Source organism: Eucyclogobius newberryi, unplaced genomic scaffold (assembly GCF_026437365.1).
Source record: "Eucyclogobius newberryi isolate DKJ021-1_F unplaced genomic scaffold, fEucNew1.0.hap1 SCAF_11, whole genome shotgun sequence".
NCBI classification, from domain to species: Eukaryota; Metazoa; Chordata; class Actinopteri; order Gobiiformes; family Gobiidae; genus Eucyclogobius; species Eucyclogobius newberryi.
This window is the reverse complement of record NW_027315735.1, coordinates 24,447,938-24,473,332: the sequence shown is the minus strand read 5'-3', so window position 1 is coordinate 24,473,332 and position 25,395 is coordinate 24,447,938. Positions and strand designations below refer to the sequence as shown.

The 25,395-nt window shown below is 39.0% G+C and overlaps 1 protein-coding gene across 1 annotated transcript in view; it reads left to right on the top strand.

The window, feature by feature from the left end:
- The window catches only part of spock1 (SPARC (osteonectin), cwcv and kazal like domains proteoglycan 1), a 107,841-nt gene that overhangs the window by 47,353 nt on the left and 35,093 nt on the right, over positions 1–25,395 (top strand). The window contains exon 5 of the mRNA XM_072439633.1: positions 9,923–10,003. Within this exon, the coding sequence (XP_072295734.1) occupies positions 9,923–10,003 (81 nt within the window). The remainder of the gene's footprint in view (positions 1–9,922; positions 10,004–25,395) is intronic.

The following is a 25,395-nucleotide window of genomic DNA, read 5'->3' as shown; positions in this document are numbered from 1 at the left end:
CCAGCATACAGCACTGTTTTCTGTTGCCATTGTGCAGGACGTTGACCTGCGACTATAATGGGAGCAGGCTCAATCTATTCACAGCTCTTTCAGCTTTCTCAATGGGGAAGCACAGAAAGGGTGAAAAAGCAGAGGTTGAGTGCAGTGTGGTTTGCAGCTTGCTGTGCTGCAGTGATGCACTCGCACTGCATGAAATTTGCTGGACCGCTGCAGAGCCCTGTGCTTTCTGCTGCTCCTCCCACACACCGCGGCTTCTCCAGCAGCAGAATCACATGATGACAAATAATAGTGGGATTTGTCAAGCAATTACAGGGCTGTATTTATATTGACTTGTGCTTCTGTCATACTCTTACTGCCATTCAGTTTTTTGAAATGATGAGATTCATATTCAAGTCTGAGGAAATGTGCGCACTCCTTTTTCCAGTTCCAAATAAATACAAATCTTTATGCCAAATCCATTTTGCAAGACTCACTCGAACAGTGATTCTCAAACTTTTCTGGCGACCCAACCTACCCCCGCCCCCCTCCCCATGCTCTTTGTTGTTGTTGTTTTTAAGTCGGCTTGTAGGCAATGAATATTAGTGAGAAATATGCTTTTATCTGTACATTTATGCCATAATGCTGTCCTTGTACATAGCTCTGTGCTCATCCACTGATCAGTTTGGCTCCATTCAAATTAGCTGGTCAGATCAGAGGTTTTTTTTGCTCAAATGTAACCTGGACCAGCCCCCATTAGATTTTTTCATATTTTATACCACTTTCTATTATAGGGAACTAAATCTGGTTAGAAATCCGATCTTTTGGGGTGCAGTCTGAACAGGTTTTCACATTAATCTAACTTTGATTGAACTGAAATGAAACAAGATAACAAGAAATGACGGGAATTAAACAGATTAAACCTTCAAACACCTGCCAGACAACAAGAGCAAAGCTCTTCACAAAAAATGTGAAGTTTTAAACTGAATTGCTTTTGTTAAAAGGGGTCAAAGATAACTTTTCCCTACTTAAGACAAAAGATAAAGATGACTATTGGCTTGTATTGACACATGATGCCTCCTCATTCTTGGTTAGGGTCTCATCATGTGACTGCAGCACGACTCCTGGTTTTGTCCTGTTCTTTTCTCCACATCAGACACTTCAGGAATGTTGGGTTCAGACATGAAAACTGATTTGAGTCACATTTGATTTGCAATGTGAACTGCCTCTCCAAAAAAAAATCTGATTTGGGAAACAAAAACTGAATTGAGCGTCAAGACCTGCAGGCTGAATGTAGCCTTGACTAATGGTTCTGTTTGTGGCGTCATCAAAAAATCCATGCAATCACACAAGACTTGTTGATGTTCAGAGTGAATGGGATGAACTCATTTGGGGCAGGAGCTTTTCCAACGTAATCGACTACAGTGTGGCCCTGTTGTGGTAAACACAAGCCCCTGGTTTGATGGAAGAAACAAAAACACAATGTGAGCTGTGCATCACTAAAATGAAAGGATTTGTGTCTTTGTTTTTACGTTTTCATTATTTTCTGCTCGGTCCCCTATTCAACATGTTTCACAATGGGACTGTGCCATACTCGTATTGTACTCTTATATAAAAGAGAGAGAGCTCACACATCAGTCCTGTCTATTATGTAAATGAAATCTCTTTTCTGTATGGATTGTGTAGGAGTAGACTCAACTGTCATTCCAGAATTCAGGCAAAAATCAAGTACACAACAGAGATGTTAGAACAACCAGGAAAATTATGTATGAGTAGACATCATAAACAACTGAAACATGCAAGGCAAGGCAAGCTTATTTGTAGAGCACACAAACATTAAATAATCTTTATAAAATTGATTTGAAAAGAGAAGAGTGCTGATAACATCCTTTCAGTCAGATGCATAGCTATGTGCTAACTTTTGAGCCTGAATTTGCTGTGGCCTGAATGACATCTTCAAGAATATTTTTCCAGTTTGTAGCTAGATCACACAGAAAAACGGAGTGACTCTGGGCACCAGCAGGAGGCCGGTCCCTGAGGTCCTCAGAGTCCGAGATAGTTCATATGGCACTAACATGTCCGAGATGTACTTTGGTGCTAGGCCATGGAGAGACTTGTACACAAGCAAAGCTGCTTTAAAGTATATTCTCTGAGCCACAGGAGCCAGTGCAGAGACCTGTGTTCAACCAACCCAATGTTTTAGTAGTATGTTGTTTAAAATTTTGTTGATTTGCTTATTTGTAAAACTATACACAAAAAGGCATTGGGCATGGTCTAGTTATCTTGGGGGATTTTATAATAAAAACTTGGTCTTCAAGATATCTTCAATGTTTTTTAAATAAATGTTTTATGTTTCCCCTTTTATGTCCATGTCAAATTCTTTTTTTTATCTTCCTTGTAGTTTGTACATGAGTGAGTGAATTGACTGCAAGTTGTAGCTGCACATACTACAGTGAACCTGCTGCTTGCCTGCGCACGTGATTATTATTTCAGCAGCTCAGACTCCCTGTAGTCGCTCCTATTTCTTTCATCTTCCTCTGTTTCACAATGGAATTTCTTAGTAAAACTTTTTAATGTGATATGAGAGCATTTTTGTTGGTCCTAAAAACACGCCCACTACTTCTTGTGTAAGGAATATAATATAAATATGATATATTATATATACACAAGAAGTAGTGGGCGTGTGAGGCCATCAATGCTCAACACACATTCAATTTTATTGGATAATTTGATTAAAGAGTTTTAAAAATAATATTTTCTACCCACTTTGCTTTCATTTCCTCTGGACATATAAAAACACATTTGAGAGATGATGTGACCTTGTTTCCATGGTTACGGTTCTATGACCCACTGGTTTGCGTGGTTAATCGGCTGGTCTTCAGTACATGGTGTGTGTCTTTAGAGATTGCAGCAGGGTGAGTAGGTGGAGCCTCGGGGGTGACACTGGCCCAGGTCCCGACCAGAGCTGCTCTTACTGTTCACTGTGGGAGGATCAGACAGACATCTGCTGTGCTGTGAGTCTGTACCAGCTCTGCCAAAACTTTACCAGTTTCATATGAGAAAAACCACCACAGCATGACATTATTAAGCGGGAAATGGGACATGCAAGAATGAAACTATGGGAATACCTGTTTCGTTCAGTCAACTCTACACTTTTACAAGCCCTTGTCAAAAGGACTTCCTGTTTGAACCATATGGTGAAATATTGTGGGCTGTAGCTCTGTTATCCAAGTTCTAAGAGTTCCTCTAATTATACAAGGTACAGCTTGCTGTCTTTGGTAAACTGTCAAATTTTTTCAAGCCAATATTCTGGCTTGTATTTTCAAGGGGGCCTTATGTTACTACTCATTAACTATAAGGTACAATATTTATATTGCTGTCAAAGCTCATAGTTTCAAATTGTCAGTGAATGAAATAGGAATGTGCTTCGACAAATTATGGTTTTATAAAAAAAAATATGTCAAATAACATTTTTAAATTGAATTCATCAAATAACATAAACGTTGTATAAATACAAACACAAAATATGAATGTATGGACAGAACAACAGTTGTCATTTTAAAAGCGACAGGTGTTAAAGTGTCATGAGCCCAACAGCAGAAGGAAAGAATTGCCCTTGTGGCGAGAGGTTCATAGCCTCCTGCCTGAGCGGAGTGTCTCCATATCCTGGGTGAAAAGGGTCAGCTGCGATCCGACCTGCTCGTCCCCCTTGTCCTGGAGGTCATGGCGAGATGAGAGGCTGCAGCTGATCACCTCAGCAGAGCGCGCAATGTGCTGCAGTCTGTGTCTGTCCCTGACAGTGCCACATGCTGATGGAGGAGGCGAGGATGCATGCAACAATCGTTGTATAAAACTGCATATTTTCTATGTATTTTGACTGAAAACCGCTTCAGTGTGCAAGCCTTGACCCGGGGCATGTGGCTGCGTGGCACATTGGCGTGCTGTCTGCACACGCTGATCTGCTGAAGTAGGCGCGCAAGTGAAACAAGCCAGGCTTCTGTGGTGTGTTTTGGGTGGAGTTGTTTGCAGAGGACGGCTGCTCGCTCATTGTTTAGCCCGGCCCCATGACACCTTGACACCCTGACATCTTGACACATCTTTGCTAAAACTGTACTTGGTACTTGTCTCTGTGCTGCCTCCCTTCCTCTATTGCCTTTGCGGCATATATTTGGCTGTGAACCAGGCCTTGTCATTGTTATAACCCTGCTACTTAATGCTGTCGTCACAGAAACGTCAGTGTCTGTATACTCATCCAAACTATAGCAGCCCTGAACACTAAACATGTGCACAGTTCTTTCACAGTCTCGCCAGTCCATTACTTGAGTCCTTACAACAGGTTTCTGTGTTTGTATACTAAAATCAGATGGCATGATAAAGTTCAATGTGTGGGACACCTCACGATATGCTCCACTGTGTGTTCTAGTGTGTTCTTCTTTGGTCGGCTACTTGGGTAGTACCTGCCTTAGATTTCCTTTCCATGTCCAATGATTTATTTATTTTTATATTAAGAATAAATCACCATTACAATTATTAGTAAAGTTACAAACAAAGGTCTTACAAATCCTACCTTTAATTTCTCCATTATATGATTATACAAACACATCCTGACAGATGCACAGTATTGTTGTTGTTTTGTCCACCCATCTGTGACTGACTGTTCCCTTCTGTCATCCTGTTCACGCTCACGTTGTAGTCATTAAAATCACACCACACGCTGACGTTTCATTTGACTTTTACACCTTCACACCAGTGCAGAGAGCTGCGCTCATGTAGTCTCACAAAGACAAGAAAACCTGTTTTATTGGTATTTTGCGGACGAAAAGTGGTGTAAGTAAAAATGTTGTAAAGTCTCTTGTGTAAGGCAGCCAAATATTTAGCAAAGTGGTTGTTTACTTGAACTGATAGACTTGTAGGCGGAAGAGTGCACTTGAGCCTGGATTTTTAGCTCCACATCTAGTATTAAAAGTGGTTTTCGTTGTAGTGGGGCTGTGCAGCAATATTTAGAATATCCTACTATGACAAAATAATATACAATCATTTACACCAACTCTAAAGTGTATCGTTTTCGTTTGAAAAAGAGAAAAGTTTTAAGATTTTTATATATGGATATAAAAATATATAAAAATCTCAAATCTTTCTACACAAAAGATAATTATTGGATTTTACATGTCTCTTTCAGAGGGAAATGAGCTGAGCTGGACCCCGCAGACCAGTCCACACTATTCTATCTTAATGGCTTTAAAAATTAACTAAATGACTTGTAAAAGAAAGGATTGGATCCTCAGGTGTTTTCTCCTGCCGTTATTTTTAATTGGATCGGGGGGAGTTGGTGGTTGTCATGGTGACGGTTTTTGGCAGCGGTGACAGAAGTCGTTTTTGATGCTCCCCGACTTTGGCAGAAACTCACATAAACAAAAAAAAGCCCCCGAAATCTGGAACCCCCACAATTGCCAATCAAACTGATTAGACGCATCATTGTGTGTTCTCAGCAGAGCGCTCATTATTGTTTAATATTTAACAAACGATTTCTCAAACTCCCTCATCCCAACTCTAAAGAAGAGTTGCTGTCTGGGCTCTGAAAAGTGACAGTGCTTATTACAAAGAGGCTTGAGTACAGACGGGCAATACATTAACATTTATATGTAAATGTTGTTTTGAATGCAACATTTTAATACAGAGTAAATCGTTCATAGTAAAAAGTGCTACAAAAAGACCTGATTATAATATGAAAAGAAAAAAAAAATACATTCATGTTAGGGTAGAAGGTGACATTTGTCTGAAAATGAACCTCAACCAATACAATACAACACACATTTCTGTTGGATTGACATAATATTGTTTGAGTATTGTTATCGGGATACTAAAAAATACAAATTTCTAGAGCGTTTTTGATTTGTACCTTGTATATAATAATAATAATGTGTATTCTCAAATGTATTACTGTAAAACCAATGGAGCAGTAGTTTTCTGTAAGAATAAAGACAGGGCTTTGTGATTAAATTACTAGTACAAAAGCTGTAATGCGGACATAATAGTTCCCAAATCCACTTTCGAGTGACTGGGCTTGTTTTTGACATCTTTCTCCAGAGAGGCAGATTCACGTCATAACAGAGTCATTTCAGCTTTTTGGCATGTTTGCGTTTATAGGCCTAATAACGGCTGAAGAACACTTTTAACATTTTAAAGACGTCATTTATGCTACGCGAGTGTCATTCAAAATATGCCCATTCCATTAGCACTCGTTCAATACAAGCAAATTACTTTCCTACAAGTGGTGGATTTTTTTGGGTTATATTTTTGGTAGAACTGGGGTTGTTTTGTTTTTTCAATGATTTTGTTGCTTTTTTCATACTGATAACCCTGAATGCTCCCCCTCTACCGTACTGCCCCCACCTCCCCTCCTTTATTCATCCACCAGTGTGTTTACCTGTTTTGCTAAGACCATTTGACACTAAAAAAGAACAGATCACATTGGACACCTCGGGCCCGTGTTTTGAAATGACCGTGACCAGCTCTGAGAATAAATAATGCAGTTGATGCTCAGGGCGCCATAGTCTCCATGCTTGCTCCCCCGGCTTTCTGTAAACAATGTTTGCCCCTTTGAACGCTTTGTTGGCCACATAATAAAAAGTGGTTCAGTATCCAATGTTTCCCAGCTTGACTCTTAATGTTTTCTTTCACAGAGGTTGGTTTTGTAGCACATAAACAAATAAACTGCAAATGTAAGTGACTGTCATGGAAGACAAGATGCAAAAAAGCCATTTAATTAAAGTCGGGTATAAGACAAATCCATCATAACATTTATACTATGACTACCTGTGTTTAATGCAACCCCAAACAAAACCGTAATGCCCGTGTGCTCTGATTTTATTCATTATGAACCACCATTAGCTTCTTATGTAAGACCTGTTTTCTTTCTTGCATCTCTTTTGATAGATCTAAACCAATTTCTGTAGGAGCTTGGGATCCAACACTACTCAATGTTTTTAATGGGTTGCAGAATGGTGACAAATTAAAAACCGTTGCATGAATGATTAACAATTCGAAACGCAATATTATGTATTTTGAATGGGGGAAAAGTTCTCAAAATGTTGCATTAGAGCAGGCAGCTGAAGCCCATGAATGTATAATACTCTTTCAATATGACATAATATGCTTCAGTAAACACGTCAGTCCTCCAGCGTTTAGGAATAACAAAGATAAAGTTATGAACACTTTAACAGTTTTATTTTGTTTATTGACTTTATGGAATTCTTAATGTAACTTAAAGGTTTGTTGCTCTTTGGGACAGTCTTGCGTAATTTTAAAGATGTTTTCAAACTATAAAACTATCTGTCATCGAATAAATATTAACTTTATGTCATACTGCGGAACATTCCTGGCAATGCAATACAATTTCCATGGAGACAAGCAGATGCCACACCCCCAGACCATGACCTTTATAGTGAGAAACTTCAAAAACTGTTACCCTTACTACCAATGTATGCCGCGATGAAGAGCCTGAATGTGTTTTAACTTTACTTATCAATAATGTTATGCTTGAAAATTAGACGATCTTAGAGTTGATAAAGAACAGACGGAAAGGTTATTCAAAAGTGGGCAGACCGAGCATAAGAGAGTGATTTTTTACTGCCGTGTGGTCCCAGTTTACAAAGGCTTATCCAGAACCAACAGAGACATAGAGAGAAAGCTGTGAATCAATGCTGTGTAATGTGTGGACACTGCTAAACGAAGCCTTTTCTGAAGTACACAAACAGTACAGCAGAAAGCCGAATTCCTCTGTGTGCGAGTGGTTTGATTTGAGCCCCGTGCCCTGCAGCCAACAGAGCCTCCGACAATGATTGTAAATTAGCATAAATAAATATCAGAAGATATGAGCAGACAGAACAGAAGCAGCTTCCAATCAGAGTCATACCCTGCGGCTAAATGCTAACATGAGAACAGGACAGGCACATTCACACCAGAGGCCACAGGCAAATATCATGTCTATAGCACTGACTATTAGGCCTAATTAACACATGTTTAATTAGGACGTATGTTTATTCCTGGCAGTACTTCTATAAAACACCCAATACACTCTGCTTTAGGTTTTATTATGTTTTCAGTCTTCCTTGTCTTGGTTCATGTTCAATATTTATGATTCTTGCTTAAAGGTTGCTCGAAGGTTGAAATATGGTTCGTGAAGGCCTCATGATAGAAAAGAGTTGTATTTATGTATAAAGTCTGAATTTCTTTATTCTTTTTTTGACATTTTGACTTATTAATCCAGCTGTTTTAGTTATAAAACGGTATTTCCATATGTGTCTTTTGACTCTATATAGTAGGGGTGTAACGAGTCAGGAATCTCACGAGTCGGTTTGATTCACCACTCAGGATGTACAATTCACTTCATCCAGATGAGAATGTTCATTATTGTTGACAGAAAAACAGCAAAGCTTTTAACTATTGTTATTGTATATAACAATACCATTGTAAATAACAATATGCAATTGCTGTTGAACACTTTGTTGTCCTCGTATGACCTCATGATGTCATCCAGAATCCTCATCTCCTCTCTTCACGGTTCTTTTGATCCTATGGTGATTTTCTTGAACAATTACTCAACTCAAATCCTTTTCTATATTAAATCATGTTCAGGAATCCACATAGTTTACAAGGTTGAGCGGCAGAGAGAGTTGGCACTGCGTCTGTTTGTTACTAACGCAATCTCGCCTCTGCCTTTTACATTCCAAAACCCCCACAAGACCCCCTATTCCTGGCCAAGCTCCCGCAGGGGGATTAAAATAAGTCTTATTTGTGAAGAGTTTGGATCTGAGGTCACCTGTCTGAGCCGTGAGTGCTGTAAATGTGGCCATTTTGATGCTACATTACTTTCATTCATTTTAGTTTTAGTTAGCGCTTAGCTTGTGAAATGCTAACACAACATTGTAAACATTGCCTCTGTTCTCTCATTGGCTGCTGTAAAGGGATTATGGCTGTATCCATGTTTACTGGACTCACATTGACATGAAAATGAGCTGTGAAAAAAGGTATTAAAGGTCAGAATTTACATATACTGTATTTTCCGGACTCGTATAAGTCACACCAGCCAAAAATGCATCATAGAGAAGAAAAAAACATATGTTAGTTGCACTGGAGTATGAAATGTGGTTGCAAGTGTGAAAATAACAAATAATATCACATATAAGTCGCTCCGGAGTATAAGTATAAGAATATAAGTACAAAAATAGGTATAAGTCGCACCCCGGCCAAAACTTATAGTCCGGAAATTACGCGTATATTAATTACCGCAACACACACACACACACACACACACATAAATTAGGCTCATCGCTCATAAATTAACTTCAGTCGTTTGTTGAAGTCTATCCAAAAGAATTAACCAAAAATACTCTCAGCCTTTAAAATTCACTCAGGCATAATAACTGTAAATATTGCCATAATAAACCCAATTCAAAATAACCAGAACCTGACACACTTTTTATAATTAATTAAAATTTCTAAGCAGTTATAGCGGCACTTCCTTATATATCGACCACGTATCAGATCTCCAAAATCCACTTTAATTATTGTTTTTATTTGTTGTCACCAATGCTGTGTATTAAAAACCTTCTTAGACTTTGTATCAGATCTGTTTGTCAGGAGTTATAGAGCCACATTGAGCTGTGTGACTGCGGAGCTGATTGACATGAAAAGATGGATTTTATCTGGCCGCATTACTCGGTTCTGCTCCTCCGGGCTTGGTTTACTAATGCTGAAGAATTCGTAATGTGGGATGAATTATTACACACTACATGTATTCTGGTGGTATAATATAATAAATTGGTTTGGTAAATTAAATTGCTCTAATCAGAACAGGAAAATATCTTGGTGTGGTTTTATGGAGTGAAATAGAGTTTTATGAAAAGTCTATGTTATTTATTTTTTTGATATATATTTCTTGCAGAGCGCACACCTGAGCCTGGGAGGTCTGAAAAGCGCAGATCCAGGGCCCGTCTGGGTGGATCCAAGAAGCCCGTACAGGACGGTGAGTGATGGGCCGGCTCTATTTCAGCCTGGGAGGTTTTCATTGAGTCTTTGTAAAACTGTCTCTCATTGACGGCGCAATCAGGAGGAAACGTGTTGTCCCGAGTTAGCTCTGATGCACTGTAATGATCTTTGTGCTGATCGGCCCGCCAAAGGACGCAGCCGACTCACTTTACATTGAGTTTGAATGGATTTAAACGCTTCTCTCTGTGGCTGTTGCCATAAAACAGCAGGTATGATGCACAGAGTTGGGTGTAATTAGTTTTTCACACTGTCTTGTGATGTTCGTTCCGAGGGAAGAGATAACATCCTCACAGCGGGACCGTTGAGCCAAATCCAGCCAGGGCTAATTGACACAATGATCAAAGCATTCCTCACGTTACATGCAGCTATTTCTGAGGTTAGCCCAGCCTTTGGGAATGTCTCAGTCTCTTAACGCAAACATTAGTAGAATATGATATTTAGAGAAATACAGATCTCATCCTTTCGCTCCAGTGCTGCACCTGGAGCTGTGCACTCAGAGCTTACAGGGGCTTAGCAAGCTAAAGGCAGCCAGGGCTAAAATCCTCCATCACTGACTTTCCTTTGGTAAACAGGAGCATGCGTTTCACCCATAACATAAATATACCACACAGTACTATATTGAAAATGTTCACATAAAAATGTGCTAGTATTCACAAAAGTGCAGATATAGAATCAGAATCAGAAAAGGTTTGTTGCCATTGTCAGTGAACAAAATTCACAGGCCAAGAACTTGCTTTGGTGATTCGGTGCAACTTACAACAATGAACAATAATGCCGCAAAATATATCAAATAAGGCACTCATTAAAGAAAAAGTAGTGCAGAAGTGAACAGTGTAATAAGTAGTTGTTAATTAAGTAATAGTTAAAGTTGCAGGTGTTGAGAAGTGTTCATGTTCCAATGGCAGAGGGAAAGAAACTGTTCTTGAGATGTACAGGTCCTGCAGAGATGGAAGTCTGCAGCCAATCAGCTTCTCAGCAGAGCGCACAATGCGCTGTAGTCTCTGTTTTTCCCTAGCTGTGGCTCCAGCGTACCACACGGTGATGGAGGAGAGGAAATAGCTCTTTTTTTGGCCCTTTTTACTGTAAATGATTCACTCAATATTCAAATTCTGCATATCTTCAAAACAATATTGCTCACCTCTACTAGCACCATACATTTAGACCAACTTGAGTAATGTTTTATTTGAAGTAACTGCACTCTTACTTGAATACGTATTTAAGTAAATGCCCCTTTAGATGCCCAGCCTGGGGGGCATCTAAAGTTATCCAAATTTTTGGGATACCTTTTACGGTCTAGTTGGACAATTATTTTGGGATATTGCTAATCTAAACATTGCTCCCATTTGATCAAAACGAGTCCGATTTGGACCAAATTTGAATCAGTTGTTAAACTTTCCAGTTTGGACCAGTTTAGGGTGACAAAATTGAAATGGGCGCGATAGCGCCCTCTACAGAGTGACCTTTGAATTAACATTGAAGGTCAAAAATTAGTTTTACCAAAATGTTCTAAACTTTACCCAAAATTCTATTTGGCCATCCCGATCAAAAAAGCCAAAAAGACAAATGCCTTAATTTTTACGGCGTAGTCGGAGCGATGACAGAAACCTCCCATGTTATCCCTATGGGAAAACCGCAAAATCTCTCAAATTACCACATTTTTATGTTTTACACTTTAACAAACTCCTCCTAGTCCGTTTCACCCACCGACTTCAAAATCGGTGTACGTCCTCTAGAAAAGTGGGGCATCTAAAGTTATCCAAATTTTAAGGATATCTTTTACGGTTTCTGTGCGACGGAGCCGCAAACGTTTCCCAGAATTCTGACTATTTGGCCTTCAGAGTGGCCTATAAACAATAGAGTTTTTTCCAAATGACATGACATTTTGCACTAAATTCTAATTTGCCATCCTGATCATACAAGTATGAGAGCCAAAGTTATATTTTGTACGGCGTAACCGTAGCGATGACAGAAACATCCCATGTTATCCTTATGGGAAAATCGCAAAATCGCTCAAATCACCACATTTTTACGCTTCACACTTTAACAAACTCCTCCTAGGGCGATAGCCCGATCAAGTTCATTTTTGGGGAGAATCATCTACACAAACGGGGCATCGAAAGTTATCCATCTTTTGATTTTAAGTGGTACGGTCTCTGTGCGGTGGAGCTGCAAATATACTGTCACATGGGAAAAACACTAAATCCTTGAAATGTTCACATTTATGCTTCACACTTTAACAAACTCCTCCATGGGCAATAGCCCGATCAAGCTCATATTTGGGGAATATCATCTACACAAGCATCAAAAGTTATCCATATTTTTATTCTAAGTGCTACGGTCTCTGTGCGGCTAAACAGCAAATTTGACTGACACCTGTGTTCATTTGCACTGGATTGGCCATGTCAAATGTGTCGCCGTCTGTCAAGTTCTTTTTTAATTCAACACAATAAGGGCGCCATCTTTATCAAGTCGAAAGCGCAGAGTCGGAAGGCCGGCGGCCCGCGAGGGCCGTTGGATGCCGCTTGCGGCTTTAATATTCTTTCTTCTTTCTTTCTTCTCGGGACCAACCCCCCTATTTTTCACCCAGTGAACATTGCCGAAAAGTCACAAAAATTTGCACACCTCTAAAAATCGTGCCTCTCTATATTCTGGCTATTTCCCTTTTCTAAAATAAAAAAAATGGTGCGTCAGCGCCCCCAAATGTACCAAAAATGCATTGAGAGATAGGAAATGACCCAAAAAAAATCTGATCGTAGAATCATGAAATTTGGCACAGAGGTAAATATTATTATATGTCGGCCATATTGCTTCAAAAATGGCTAAGCATGACTCGGGAGTTTTTCCAAACATCGTACTTTTACGAACTCCTCCCAGGGCGTTGGCCCTAAAAAGCTGAAATTTGGTGAAAATGCTACTGAGGAGTGGGACATCAAAAGTTATTCAAATTACATTGATACCTGTCACGGTCTCTGTGCGGCGAAGCCGCAAACTTTAGCTAGAATTTCAGAAATCTCCCAAATTTAACATTTCTGCCGTTTGCGCAGATAAAGTCCGAATTGCGTCAAATTAGAATCAGTTGTTAAACTCTTTGCCCTAAACCTACTTGAAGTGAAATAAATTAATTTGGCACCACAGCGCCCCCTACAGATTTTATATGGAGGTTAATTTTTTTGTTTTGCGAAATTATATGAAATTTGACACACAACTCAATTTTGGCATCCCCATCAAAAAAGTCAATGAGACCCATGTCATAATTGTTATGGCTTTGCCGTAGCGATGACCAAAACCTCCCATGTTATTCCAATGGGGAAATCGCCAGAACATGTTTACACTTTAGACTTTCACAAACTCCTCCCAGGGCTTTAGCCCTATTAACCTGAAATTTGGTGAGACTCATCTTCAGGGGTGGACCATCAAAAGTTATCCACATTTTTATTCAAAGAGTCACGGTGTCTGTGTGGCAAAGCCGCACATTTTGCCAAGAATTCAAAATGAAATTGCTTTTTGATGGTAAAACAAAGGGGAGAAGATGTGACAGCGTCACAGATTGAGCAGTAGGCGTACTAAAAGGACAATTGGGGCGCGTTAGCGCCCCCTCCTCTTGCGGCGTGGCGAGGGCCGATCATTGCCGCTTGCGGCTATAATTATTTATTATTTTTGAATAGTGTTTACTGATAATCTGCTGTGTTTGTTGTCCTGTCTTTGTTGTTGTGAATATTCTGTATTTTTTTGCTCTCTCAAATTCCCCCGCAACTTTTAAAGTTCTCAAGGTTTCATTGGTATTATTTGTATGCAATAAACATGAAGCAAGACGCCTTCATGTGTTCAATAGCATCAAAATGCAGATAATATTTGCATGATTTATTCCACAAAAAGCGATCTCACACTGTGCAAGAAAAAACCTTATTGAAGTTTTGTATTTCACAGTACAAACTTCCGTGGCCATATCTACCAATTTACGTGATAGACCCTGAATAATAAACACCCAATTGTTGCAGATACAAACATGATCAATATCAATAATGCTGCATTACAAGTTTAAAGAGCTGCTTTCATCTAATCTAGAGTTTGGCCTGAGAAGAATTGTGTGCCCAGGAGAAGAGGAGCTGGATATTAACCCTTGTAATGTGTCTGCTGTGCTGCTGGGGAATTGTTACTTATTAAGACTTTCATGCCTTATTATCGTTGTACTTGTCTTCTGTCTGTCGTGAGCGTTACGTTAATATGAGGTGTGCCGCTGCGAGAGGTTTAATTTGGCATGGAATTTGGCAGATATTTAACTGAAAAGACTTGTTCATCTTTCATTTAGCTGAGAAAAGCTTTCTGCTGTAGCTCACACAAGGTTAAGACTGTTGTAGATGATATTTGATCCAATGTGAACGTGAGTCATAAACAAATATTTCTTACTATGAGGCCTCTAAACTGTGCATGTGCAAAAGCATGAACAAAGACTTAATTCATAGTGAACAAATAGTTTCAGGCTTAGATACTACTTTTCTAATACTCTTAATTCTTAACCCTAAACCTAACCTTAAAGGTGCCATAATATGCTTTTTTTCACGTTTCGTAGTCTATCCTAAGTGTATAATTGATAATAATAAGGGTTGTGCAACACCCTTAACATAATAGTTAAGAAATATCACCCAGACCTTGGACCCCCTCACCAACCCGGAAATGCAAACGGCTTGGTTTGATATTCGCCCCCACCCTTGCGAAGAGCGATCTGGCTCCCCCGCCCAACCCGTGACGTAGTCTCAGAGCGCGTGTGTGCCCCGCCCACCCGTGACGTAGTGTGTGCCCCACAGCTGTCTGCTCCGCGGTGCGCCGCTCTGCGCGAGTGAGTGAGAAAGATGGCGCGTGCTTGCCCTTATGACGCGGTCTTGCCCCACCGCCCGTCAGTTTGGAGATTCGCGGAGGAAGGAGATAGTCTGTAATATAGCTAAACACTGCGGGAATCAATCAAAAAAACACTCTGGGTACATATATGAAGCACAAATAGCAATGTAAGAAGGTTAAAAGCTCTGAAAAGTCGATTTTGCATGTTATGGGACCTTTAACCTTAATTAAGTAGCTTAATATGCTATTTGTTCATTATTTATTGTTTTTCATGCTTTGTGAAGGTAAAATAAGATAGTAGTTATTATAAAGTGTTACCACAGAAACTATTTTCGGTAAATATTGGTGATTTTGCTTCACTTCACTCATGAATAGAGTTGTGCAATTTATCAAATTAATTGTGATTACAATTCAATATAACCTGTACTCTCTTGAAATCCAAAGCCAAACAAACAGGTTGTATATTTAGACCGTGACAATTAGCTCCAGAACAAACCCTCTTGTCCCGGGCTTGTGTTGTCCTTAAGTGGATCTTTGCCTCTTAAGCTTTGAAGCCGCCTTCAAAGGCCTGTTTATTTGCTTTCATAAGGCTGCTTTAAAAATGCTGCTGGAGGCCGAGTCACACAAAAAAAAAAACACTTTCAGGGTTCGTGAGATGAATATTCAGTTTGTGTGCAATAAGTCAATACTTTTTAATTCCCCGATATATTTTCCTGAAACATCTCAAAATGAAAAAGCCTGTTATCCTCTCCTCCTTCAGCTACACCCACAATAATATGATTCACTCATGTTTTCAATAATTAATTTTCTGCATGGTGAATCTCTATACGCTGGGTCGTCACCCTCTCTGTTTGCACTTTTCATCAGCCATTACTTCTGTCATCCGTGGCTACGGCGGCCCTGATGGAACAAACAGAAACAGGGAAAAGTACATTGTAGATGGAAGACGTATCCCAGTCCGTGCCTGCTCCCTCCGCCATATTCAGTCACACCGAGACCACCTGAGTGTGCGAGTGTCTTATGAAACCCTCAGTCCAGCTGCGACGGCTCTCACTCCAAATAGTGGCCAAAAAAATAGTGGCTAGTGCATAGGGTCATGGGGACAATAGGGCTGTATTGGTTTATTTAAACGGATCGCATTAGCTGAAGTGCAATCAGCCAGTCTTCCTGGGTCCATTACAATTAAAAACAGATTACATTTCAAACACTGTAGGATTTTTGGAAAATTCAAGATTTTTCTAACTAGTTTTTCAGTTTAATCTGCAGTTTATGTTTAGAAATTGGTATTTAATTTACATTTGAAATTCAATTTAAATCTGAACTGCTAACTACAATGATACCATACATTCTGAAATATGTATGTAGAGGTCTTATTAGTAACTATATGTATTTATATTAAAAAAGAAATACAATCTAGTACATAAATATTAGCAGCAGTTTTAGGATTTAATAACTACAGCTATTCAAAGTGCCATTTAGATTACATGTAAATATTGAATTAAAGTACACTATTTTGGAACCATTCTCTTTTCTATTTTGGATTATTTTTTAAGAGTTGTGCGTTTGCGACAAAGAAACTAATTCAAGGACAAAACAATTAAATTCGGTGGATAATCAAGTGAGAGCCAACAAAATGATATTCAGTCAAAATTTAAAACATCAATTTCCCTTTTGCATTTGCTCTCCTCTCAAAATTACTTGTTTTCCTTCTGCCTCTGAGGTGAAAAACACCTTTTTAATTAGTTTATCACGGGCCCAAAAGTGATGCTTGTTTTCCTAATAACAGTTGTAGAGCATTGTACTTTGGGGATCCATTTGAATTGCGTTTTATTACTGTTTGTTTGCCATTAGAAAAGAGGCCGGGGGGAGCGCAGAGGATTATGGGCACATAATGCAGTGGCACAACAGCAGGCCACTGACCCATGTCTGTCTCTGCTGCAATTAATTTGGGGTCAGACTCTCCTCCCTGACAGGGCGGCTTGGCTTGTCGGCAGTGTGGCTATTACGGTCTGTCTTTATTATCCAATCACTGCCCTCGTCTCTGGCCCCCTTCGCAGCCAGAGGACACACAGGAGTGACGCTTCATCTTAGCCTCCTCTGGTACAGCCATTCCTCAGCCTCTTAACGGCTGCTACAGGAGCAGAAGTGCTCAAAAGGCCAGGTGTAATTTAAGTAAACTTTTCGATGGGTAATACACTTGAGAGCAGCGCAGCGTTAAATGGCGTTTGAATGGTGTTCACGCCCAGGCGGAGCTGCGTGAGTGTTGTTTGTGCAGAGAAATTGTGATTGAGTACAATGTAGTATAGGTAAAGAGAACATTGAGTGCTTTTCAATTAAATAAAGATGCATTTTTTCCTTTTGATTTAATTTGTTTTTCATTGTTAGCCAGGATGGTTAGGATTTTTGCCAGTTTTGGTTGGTTTGTTTCCAAGACTGCTTTGATGTATGAATTAAGTTTTACTTACTTTTACAGACTTTAAGAGAGTATGTTTGTGAGAAAGAAACAAACCAATTTGAGATGCAAGTGTTCAGTAATACCGTAGTTAATAACTGTCCTTTTTTTTGACAATTCTGTATTGAAAGGTTTGTGTCCTCAACGTTCTTTTCGTTTTGGATATGTGCAGAAGGCTTTTGTATATTATCTGGTGAAAAATATTTTTAAAAATATTTCATCATTGCAGTTTGAACATAACTCTGTCTCACAAAGGACGTTTTAAGGCCTTGTAGTTGCTCAATATTATGTAACTAATTGAATTACAGTGTTTTATTCAAACAGAGGCTGTGCAGAAGACCACAACATTTGGAATTTTGGCAGTAAGTGGCAAAGATGATTCATGAAATCTGCTCCTGTAAAAGCTCAAAAACACAACTAAAATGTGAAAAGGGGCTACAGTTGGTTTGGTCCAGTTTTCTTACGCTTTTTATTCATACAAGGACAGTGTAGAATAAACATTGACCAAAAGGAATGTTACATTGTACCACTGTAGCAAGAGATGTCTCTCAATAACAAATATATATATATATATATATATATATATATATATATATATATATATATATATATATATATATATATATATATATATATATATATATATATATATATATATATATATATATATATATACATAACTAACTATCTACAATAGTAGATGCTAATATTTCATTGACAGCTGACATCTAAAAAAGAAAAGCAAGTACAGTGGATGATAAACAGATAAACAACAGGAACACTGCAGCACTGTCACTGTTATATGTGTATTACTATGAACTATAAATGCTATAAATGTTGTTGTTTTTATTGAATATACTTTTTAAAATTATTTTAGGAAATGTAAAAAACTTTTATATATATAAGATAAGATAAGATAATCCTTTATTGTTCCACATGGGGAAATTTCATTGGCGCAACGCAGAAAGATACAGAGGTAGATACAGAAGAAAAGAACAGATCACTTATAGGAAGTTTGAAAAACACTTTCAGTAGAAGATCTCCTATAAACAAAAACTCCCATAGACAAATAAATAAATAAATAAATGCATAAATACATAAATACCAATGCATGTGATCACGACTGTAATTGCACATGAATATGTGTCACGACGGCACATGGATTGCACATGAATTTCACAGTAATTGCACATGAATCACAACAGTAATTGCACATATGACGGAATTGCACATCAGTATTAGGTTAAGTCAGTATTGCACATGTTCAGGACTAACAGTGTTTGTTATAAAGTCTGACAGCAGCAGGAAGGAAAGACCTGTGAAACATCTCCTTCACACAGCGAGGGTGGATCAGTCTGTCACTGAAGCTGCTCTCCAGAGCGGACAGAGTGTCCTGCAGGGGGCGACACTCATGGTCAAGCATAGATGTGAATCTAGCCAGGACCCTTCTGTCCCCCAGAGTGAGCCATGAGCCCATGGCTGAGCTCATATATATTTATATATATATATATATATTACTTGATAAATCAAAGAAAATAAGTAATAGATTACGCGATTACTAAGATAATCAACAACTCCAGCCCCAGATAATGTTTGGCTTTACTTTAAGTAAACCAAAGATGCCATGAAGATATCGAGTTGCACACTGTGCACTTAGAGAGGAAAATAAAGGTCATGTGTGAGCTCTAAAACAAATAACATGGACCTATTATTCCACCAAACTATTACAAATCACTGGTAAATGCCATGTGGTAACCCTAACACCTAACATCTGTCACCATAAGACCCAGTTACACCCGCAAGTGACAATCAAGGGCCTTTAACAAGCACTAAACCTGTTCAGAGGAGCCAGGCGCCAGCTGCAGCCGGCCGCAGTCTCATGAGTTTGAATCCAGACTCCTACATTTTACTGCATGTCCTTCCTTCTCTCTCATCCCCCATTTCACACTGTCCTTTCCTGTCTAATAAACCCGTCGGGCCAAAACATTCTTAAAAAAGAAAATAAATTGTAACACATACAGATTTTAAATAGCCTAATTTATTTAAATTTATGAAATCATAATTGTATTTTAAAATATTGTGCAAAAATTAAACGTCAAATTAAGAAATCATAGAATAAATGTTACTTTTAAAGAATCATATTATCAAAGGCGCACTGCACAATTTATTGTAATTCTTTTTAAATTTTTGTATCAATTGACTGCATCATTATAATATGCATCATAAAAGCATGCAAACAAGACACATAGCGAGAATATGACATTTTTCACATTGTCCAAGTCTATAGATCATTTTTTCCATTTTCTGAATGTCGAATGTTGATTGTTGGTTCAGTTTGTGTCATTCATTTGTTTTACGATGCTCCAAAGGTATCCAATTATTGTGTCCATGGCAGGACTTTTGTGGCCCAGATACATAGTTCAGAAAGTATAAAATCTGCAGGGCTCTATTAATCTCAGTCCAGTATTTGTGAACAGTTGGACAAAACACATGATAACGGCGGGGCCGCTTGGCAACCACAGTCTCTCAGGCAACTAGTATTTCCCTCTTTGACATTGTGTGAATTTGTATTTAATTGTTAAGATTAGGAATGCTTACAGATGCCACTATTCTAAAGGCAGAGTTTAGAGCAGATATCAATAATGTCAATGTGGAGCACTCTTGGGAGGCTTCAATGATTTCTCTCTCTATCTCTCTCTCCCTCTCTCTCTCTCTCTCCATCTCCATCTCCATCTCTCCCTCTTTGCCCTGTGGCTCCGGAGGCAAGCTCTGTGGATATAGACTGAATCTGTAATGGGAGTCAATATATGGACCGCTACACCCACAACCTGGAAGAACACGCACACTGTCGAAAATTGCCTTTAGTTCAAGCTGGAAAGGGCAATAACATGACGAGCGCTAACACACATATATTTGAATTGGATTAGTCCTGAGAGTTGAGACAAAATATTATGCTGGATTGATTGCATTTGTATTTTCTTTACATGTTTGTTATTTTATTTATCGTCTTGTATGTAAGGGTTATTTTTTTTTTACAGTATTAAAGTATGAAAAAGGGCTTTGGATACAGAAATTGATTAGTTCGGACATTTTCTATGCACAAAATGGAGCATACGGGCTAGTTAAGCTCCAACTTATTCAAAGTCTGTTGGTGGTTTGCCCTCTTGTTCAATATATGACAGTGTGTGTGGGTGAGCAGCCGATACAAAGAAGGCTCTAAGCAATACTGCTATTTGCAAGCTATTTTTACACTTTAAAAAGAACATATTCAATGAAAAACGTCCTCTAATCACATTGTTTCGCTACCAAAGCACTTTGCAGTTTATAGCTATTTAATTTGTCTTTGCTTTGATTGGCTAAAACAAGTCGTTTCGGATCATTTTGCACGGTCACTGGCTTCAGTCATCTCCAAATTATGATCTGAAAGTTCCTGTTTCACAAATGGGCGCTACAGTGCATCTGTCCGGCCTTCTCGCAGCGCCAAAGAGCTGTCTTCAAACACGCGACCTTGGTGTCCACTTGTTAATGATATTCTGTTGCTGTGTGCCCTCTCGGTCCCAGTCACAGCTCAGCCAACGCCTCCATCTGTCCCACCGCTGCCCCATCACACGGCGCCAACGGTTATCCGTCATCATCACATATGGCCACGGACACTTAACTCCAGAGACAAATTCATTTCAATGTGGGAGAACAAGACAGCTCATTCGCTGTTTAGAGCGCCCTCTGGATTGTGAAAACTGGAAACAATATGTTATATAAATTCAGAGTCCGTTCAGAGTGTTCATTGTAAAGAACTTCAAATATGCTGAACTATTGCAAGAATCACATGTTTTTCAGAGCACGATTGTGTCTAGGAATGGCATATCGGTTATCTGTGATATTGGAGGATTTCCCCAGATATCGTATTGGTCAGATATGAAAATTTGGCTGATATTTGGCTCGAATATTTTTTCTGCACTGTCCCAGTCTCTGTGCTCATGTGTCATTCCCAGTTTATCGAATAATCTGGTTTAGGGAAGAACATTTACACAATACAATATGGCTGTATGTTTATACAATCATACAGCATATTATTTTCTTGTTAATTAGATGGAAAGGTAAATAAATGTTGTTATTATTTTCACACAAACTTTACTATAACTTTTTAATGTCAGTATCGGCAAAATATCGGTCATCGTCCACAACAAGCCAGGAATTCCATATCAGATTTTTTTTTTTTTTTAATCCTGTTGCTCCTCTGATCAGAATGAAAACTCCTGTGCTACAAATCAAACTATTGTCCTTGTGCGCTCTTGTTCCTTTCTCATTTAGTCAGAGAAAACATCACGGCCGATGTTCGAGCTTATTCTCAGTGATTTTGTTGCTCCATTGATCTGGCCTTCACAGATTCACCGCCTTGCCCCGATGCCCAAAACATCTGATTTATTCCAGAGCTTGAGCTTCATTATTAAGCATTAAGCAATATATTTTTTCTTTCCCCAAAACTTTGTGAATAACCCTACTTAGAGCAAGTTTGACAAGATGATGCAGGACAAAGTCTATTTGAGTGAATATTTACTCATCACTCTCCAAACAGACAGACACAGGGCAAATCCTCCACACCTGCTAATTTGGAAATGTTTTATCAGTGTCTGGAAACCTTTCTCATTTGCATAAATTAATACGGTTTCAATGGTTTGCTGTGATAAGAGGGGACTTTAGCGCTCTGACAGTGAGTGACTTAATACAACAGCTTCTATTGATACTCAATCATACACTATTATAAAGAATTACCTCGAAAAGACAAAGACGCTTGACGAGAGAAGTGGTGCTGCTGTGGGTCTGCATTACAATTATAGTCTCAAAGATATTAAAACCAAAATGTAAAAAAAAAACTATTGTACACTTGTGCACTACCTGAACTGTAGTTTCATCAAATTGTATATCAATTCTTAACAACTAGGTCTATCAACTTATAAGTAGGGATGTCAATACTATTTTGTTAATCAATAATTGTGTTTATTCAGGTCACAATATATTCGTAAGAAGTCAAAAATGATAATTGTGAGTAATGCAAACTTAGATCATTTCAGTTCAATTTGATCTCCGAAAAGTGCTTTTGATGTGGCTTTTTATTGCACAAGAACTTAACTTTTACATTCAGGAAGTTTGATTTCAGAAAACTTACTATTGGAACAGTCATGTATTTAGAAAATTAAGGATTCAACTTTTGTTTTGTTATGCATCAATAATGGTGAGGAATATTTATATTATGATGTTTCTTCTCACAATTATTGTAAGGAGGGAAATGTAAGGAGGGAAATCAGTTGAACTCAGTGTTCCTCATGTTTATCTGGTTTTCCACAACTGTTTACTTGATTTAAATGTTTCAGATGTCAGATATAAACAAATATTTAGTATTTGTTTTTGTATTTGTATTTAGACTGTAGCATCTCTTTCACAATTTACTTGAGTTTTGAGCTCCTTCAGAAGAAAATGTCATTACTCATCACTGAATCTTGTGCATTTTTGCCGCTGGTTGCTAAAACCCAGAATGCTGTGGTGTCATCTGCATGACCTCCATAGTGGCATTATGTGGCTTTACCATACTTTTCCTCTATTCGCACATCAATCATCCCCTTCTCTAAATCTCTCATCTCCCGTTGTATCATGGCCGAGAAAGTTTTACATAGGAACTCTCTGCTTGTTTGTAAGTGCCTGAGATATTTTCAATCTGGCCCACAACGGAGGTCACAGTCTAAATCCTAAATTGTGCTCCAATCCGGCGCTAACCAGATACCAGATAGGGTCCTGTCAGCGCTTCCTTCATCTCTCATTTCCGCTGGGTGATAAAGCCATTTTGAAGCAAAGTGAGGTAAGATGGGTTTTCCCCAGACATTGATCGATGCATGGAGCAGAGGACATGGCGCAAATAAGAGGAGACAGGAACACAGTCAAATAGGACCAAGGATACGGCATCGTGTTAAGAGCTTGGAGCGCCAAATGTGAATATCCTTTAACCTGTGAGCTCGTCACTATCATGAGGGTGTTTCATTTTGTGTAATTCAGACATTCTTTTGGTCAAAATCTGTATAATACACCGCGTTACAAATTGTTATGCAAATTATATTTTTCTCAGATTTTTCCAAATAGTCAATATAAATGATAAATATAAATCATTTTCAAGTCTTAACCTTTAGAGTACAATTCAAATGTTATTGAACAAATCTCCCAATGATAACTGCCTTTTGTTTGTGTATGAGGCTCTAGTTGGCATTTTGCCTGATTATTTTTCTAGTTTATTGCACATCAGTCCAAGTATTCACAGTTTGAGGTCTCAAGAGATTTTTATCTCACAATCCCATCTTATCAACAAAGAGGCAGGAAGAAAGGCTTTTAACAACTTTGCTCCTGTGGAACAAAACACAGAGACTTTTTAAATTAAATAATTTTATGCCTTTTAATTATTGGAGAACTGGTCAAGGACGACCCGCCGTGCTGATGCACTTGTTTCATATAATTTGATCTCATATTGTATGTATAAGTGTGTTTTTATGTACTGGTAATTTTATTGAATGCTTTATTTGTGTTTTAGTATCCTACGTTTGAATAAATAAAATGAATGAAATAAATGAATAACAGTATTTTTTTCTTAAATAAAAACTTAAAATGCACCTTTCCAAATTATTAATGCACAACAGAGTTTCAAACCATGTAAATTGTTAAATTAGAAGCATTGATATATATATATATATATATATATATATATATATATATATATATATATATATATATATATATATATATATAAGATAAGATAAGATATTCCTTTATTGTCCCACATGGGGAAATTTCATTGGTGCAACGCAGGTAGATACAGAGGTAGATACAGAAGAACAGATCACTTATAAGAAGTCTGAAAAACACTTTCAGTAGAAGATCTCCTATAAATAAATAAAAACTCCCATAGACAAATAAATAAATACATAAATACCATTGCATGTGATCACGACAGTAATTGCACATGAATATGTGTCACGACAGCACATAGACTGCACATGAATTTCACAGTAATTGCACATGAATTGCACATGAATTCCAACAGCAATTGCACATATGACAGAATTGCACATCAGTATTAGGTTAGGTCAGTATTGCGAGTGTTCAGTACTAACAGTTTTTGTTATAAAGTCTGACAGCAGCAGGAAGGAAAGTCCTACGGAACCTTTCCTTCCCACAGCGAGGGTGGATCAGTCTCTCACTGAAGCTGCTCTCCAGAGCGGACAGAGTGTCCTGCAGTAGGTGACACTCAGAGTGTCCTGCAGTAGGTGACACTCAGTTTAGCCAGGACCCTTCTGTCCCCCACCTCCTGCACCGAGTCCAGAGCGCAGCCCAGGACGGAGCTGGACTTCTTGATGACTCTGTCCAGCCTCTTCCTCTCCCTCTCTGTGATGCTGAGTACAGGAGGGCTGATGCCACCACAGAGTCGTAGAAGGTCTTCAGGAGTGGCCCTGTCACTCCAAAAGACCTGAGTCTCCTCAGGAGGTAGAGCCGACTCTGGCTCTTCCTGTACAGTGCGTCTGTGTTATGAGTCCAGTCCAGTTTGTGGTTCAGATGAACACCCAGGTACTTGAATGAGTCCACTCTCTCAATGTCCCGTCCCTGGATGTTCACTGGTGAGGGGGCAGTGGGGTGGCGTCTGCGGAAATCCACCACCATCTCCCTGGTCTTCCCCGCGTTGATGAGGAGGTGGTTCCGCTGACACCAGTCCACAAAGTCCTGCGCCAGTCCTCTGTACTCCCCGTCATCGTCGTCCCTGATGAGTCCGATGGTGGCAGAGTCGTCAGAGAACTTCTGCAGGACACAGCTGTCCGTGTCATGTCTGAAGTCTGCAGTGTAAAGGGTGAAGAGAAAGGGCGCGAGGACAGTGCCCTGGGGCGCCCCCACACTGCAGGTCCGAGTGTCAGACTCACAGTTCCGGGCTCTCACAAACTGGGGTCGGTCTGTGAGGTAGTCCAGGATCCACTCTGCCAGGTCATACTCCACACCAGCCGTCTCCAGCTTGTCCCTCAGGAGCAGCGGCTGGATGGTGTTGAAGGCGC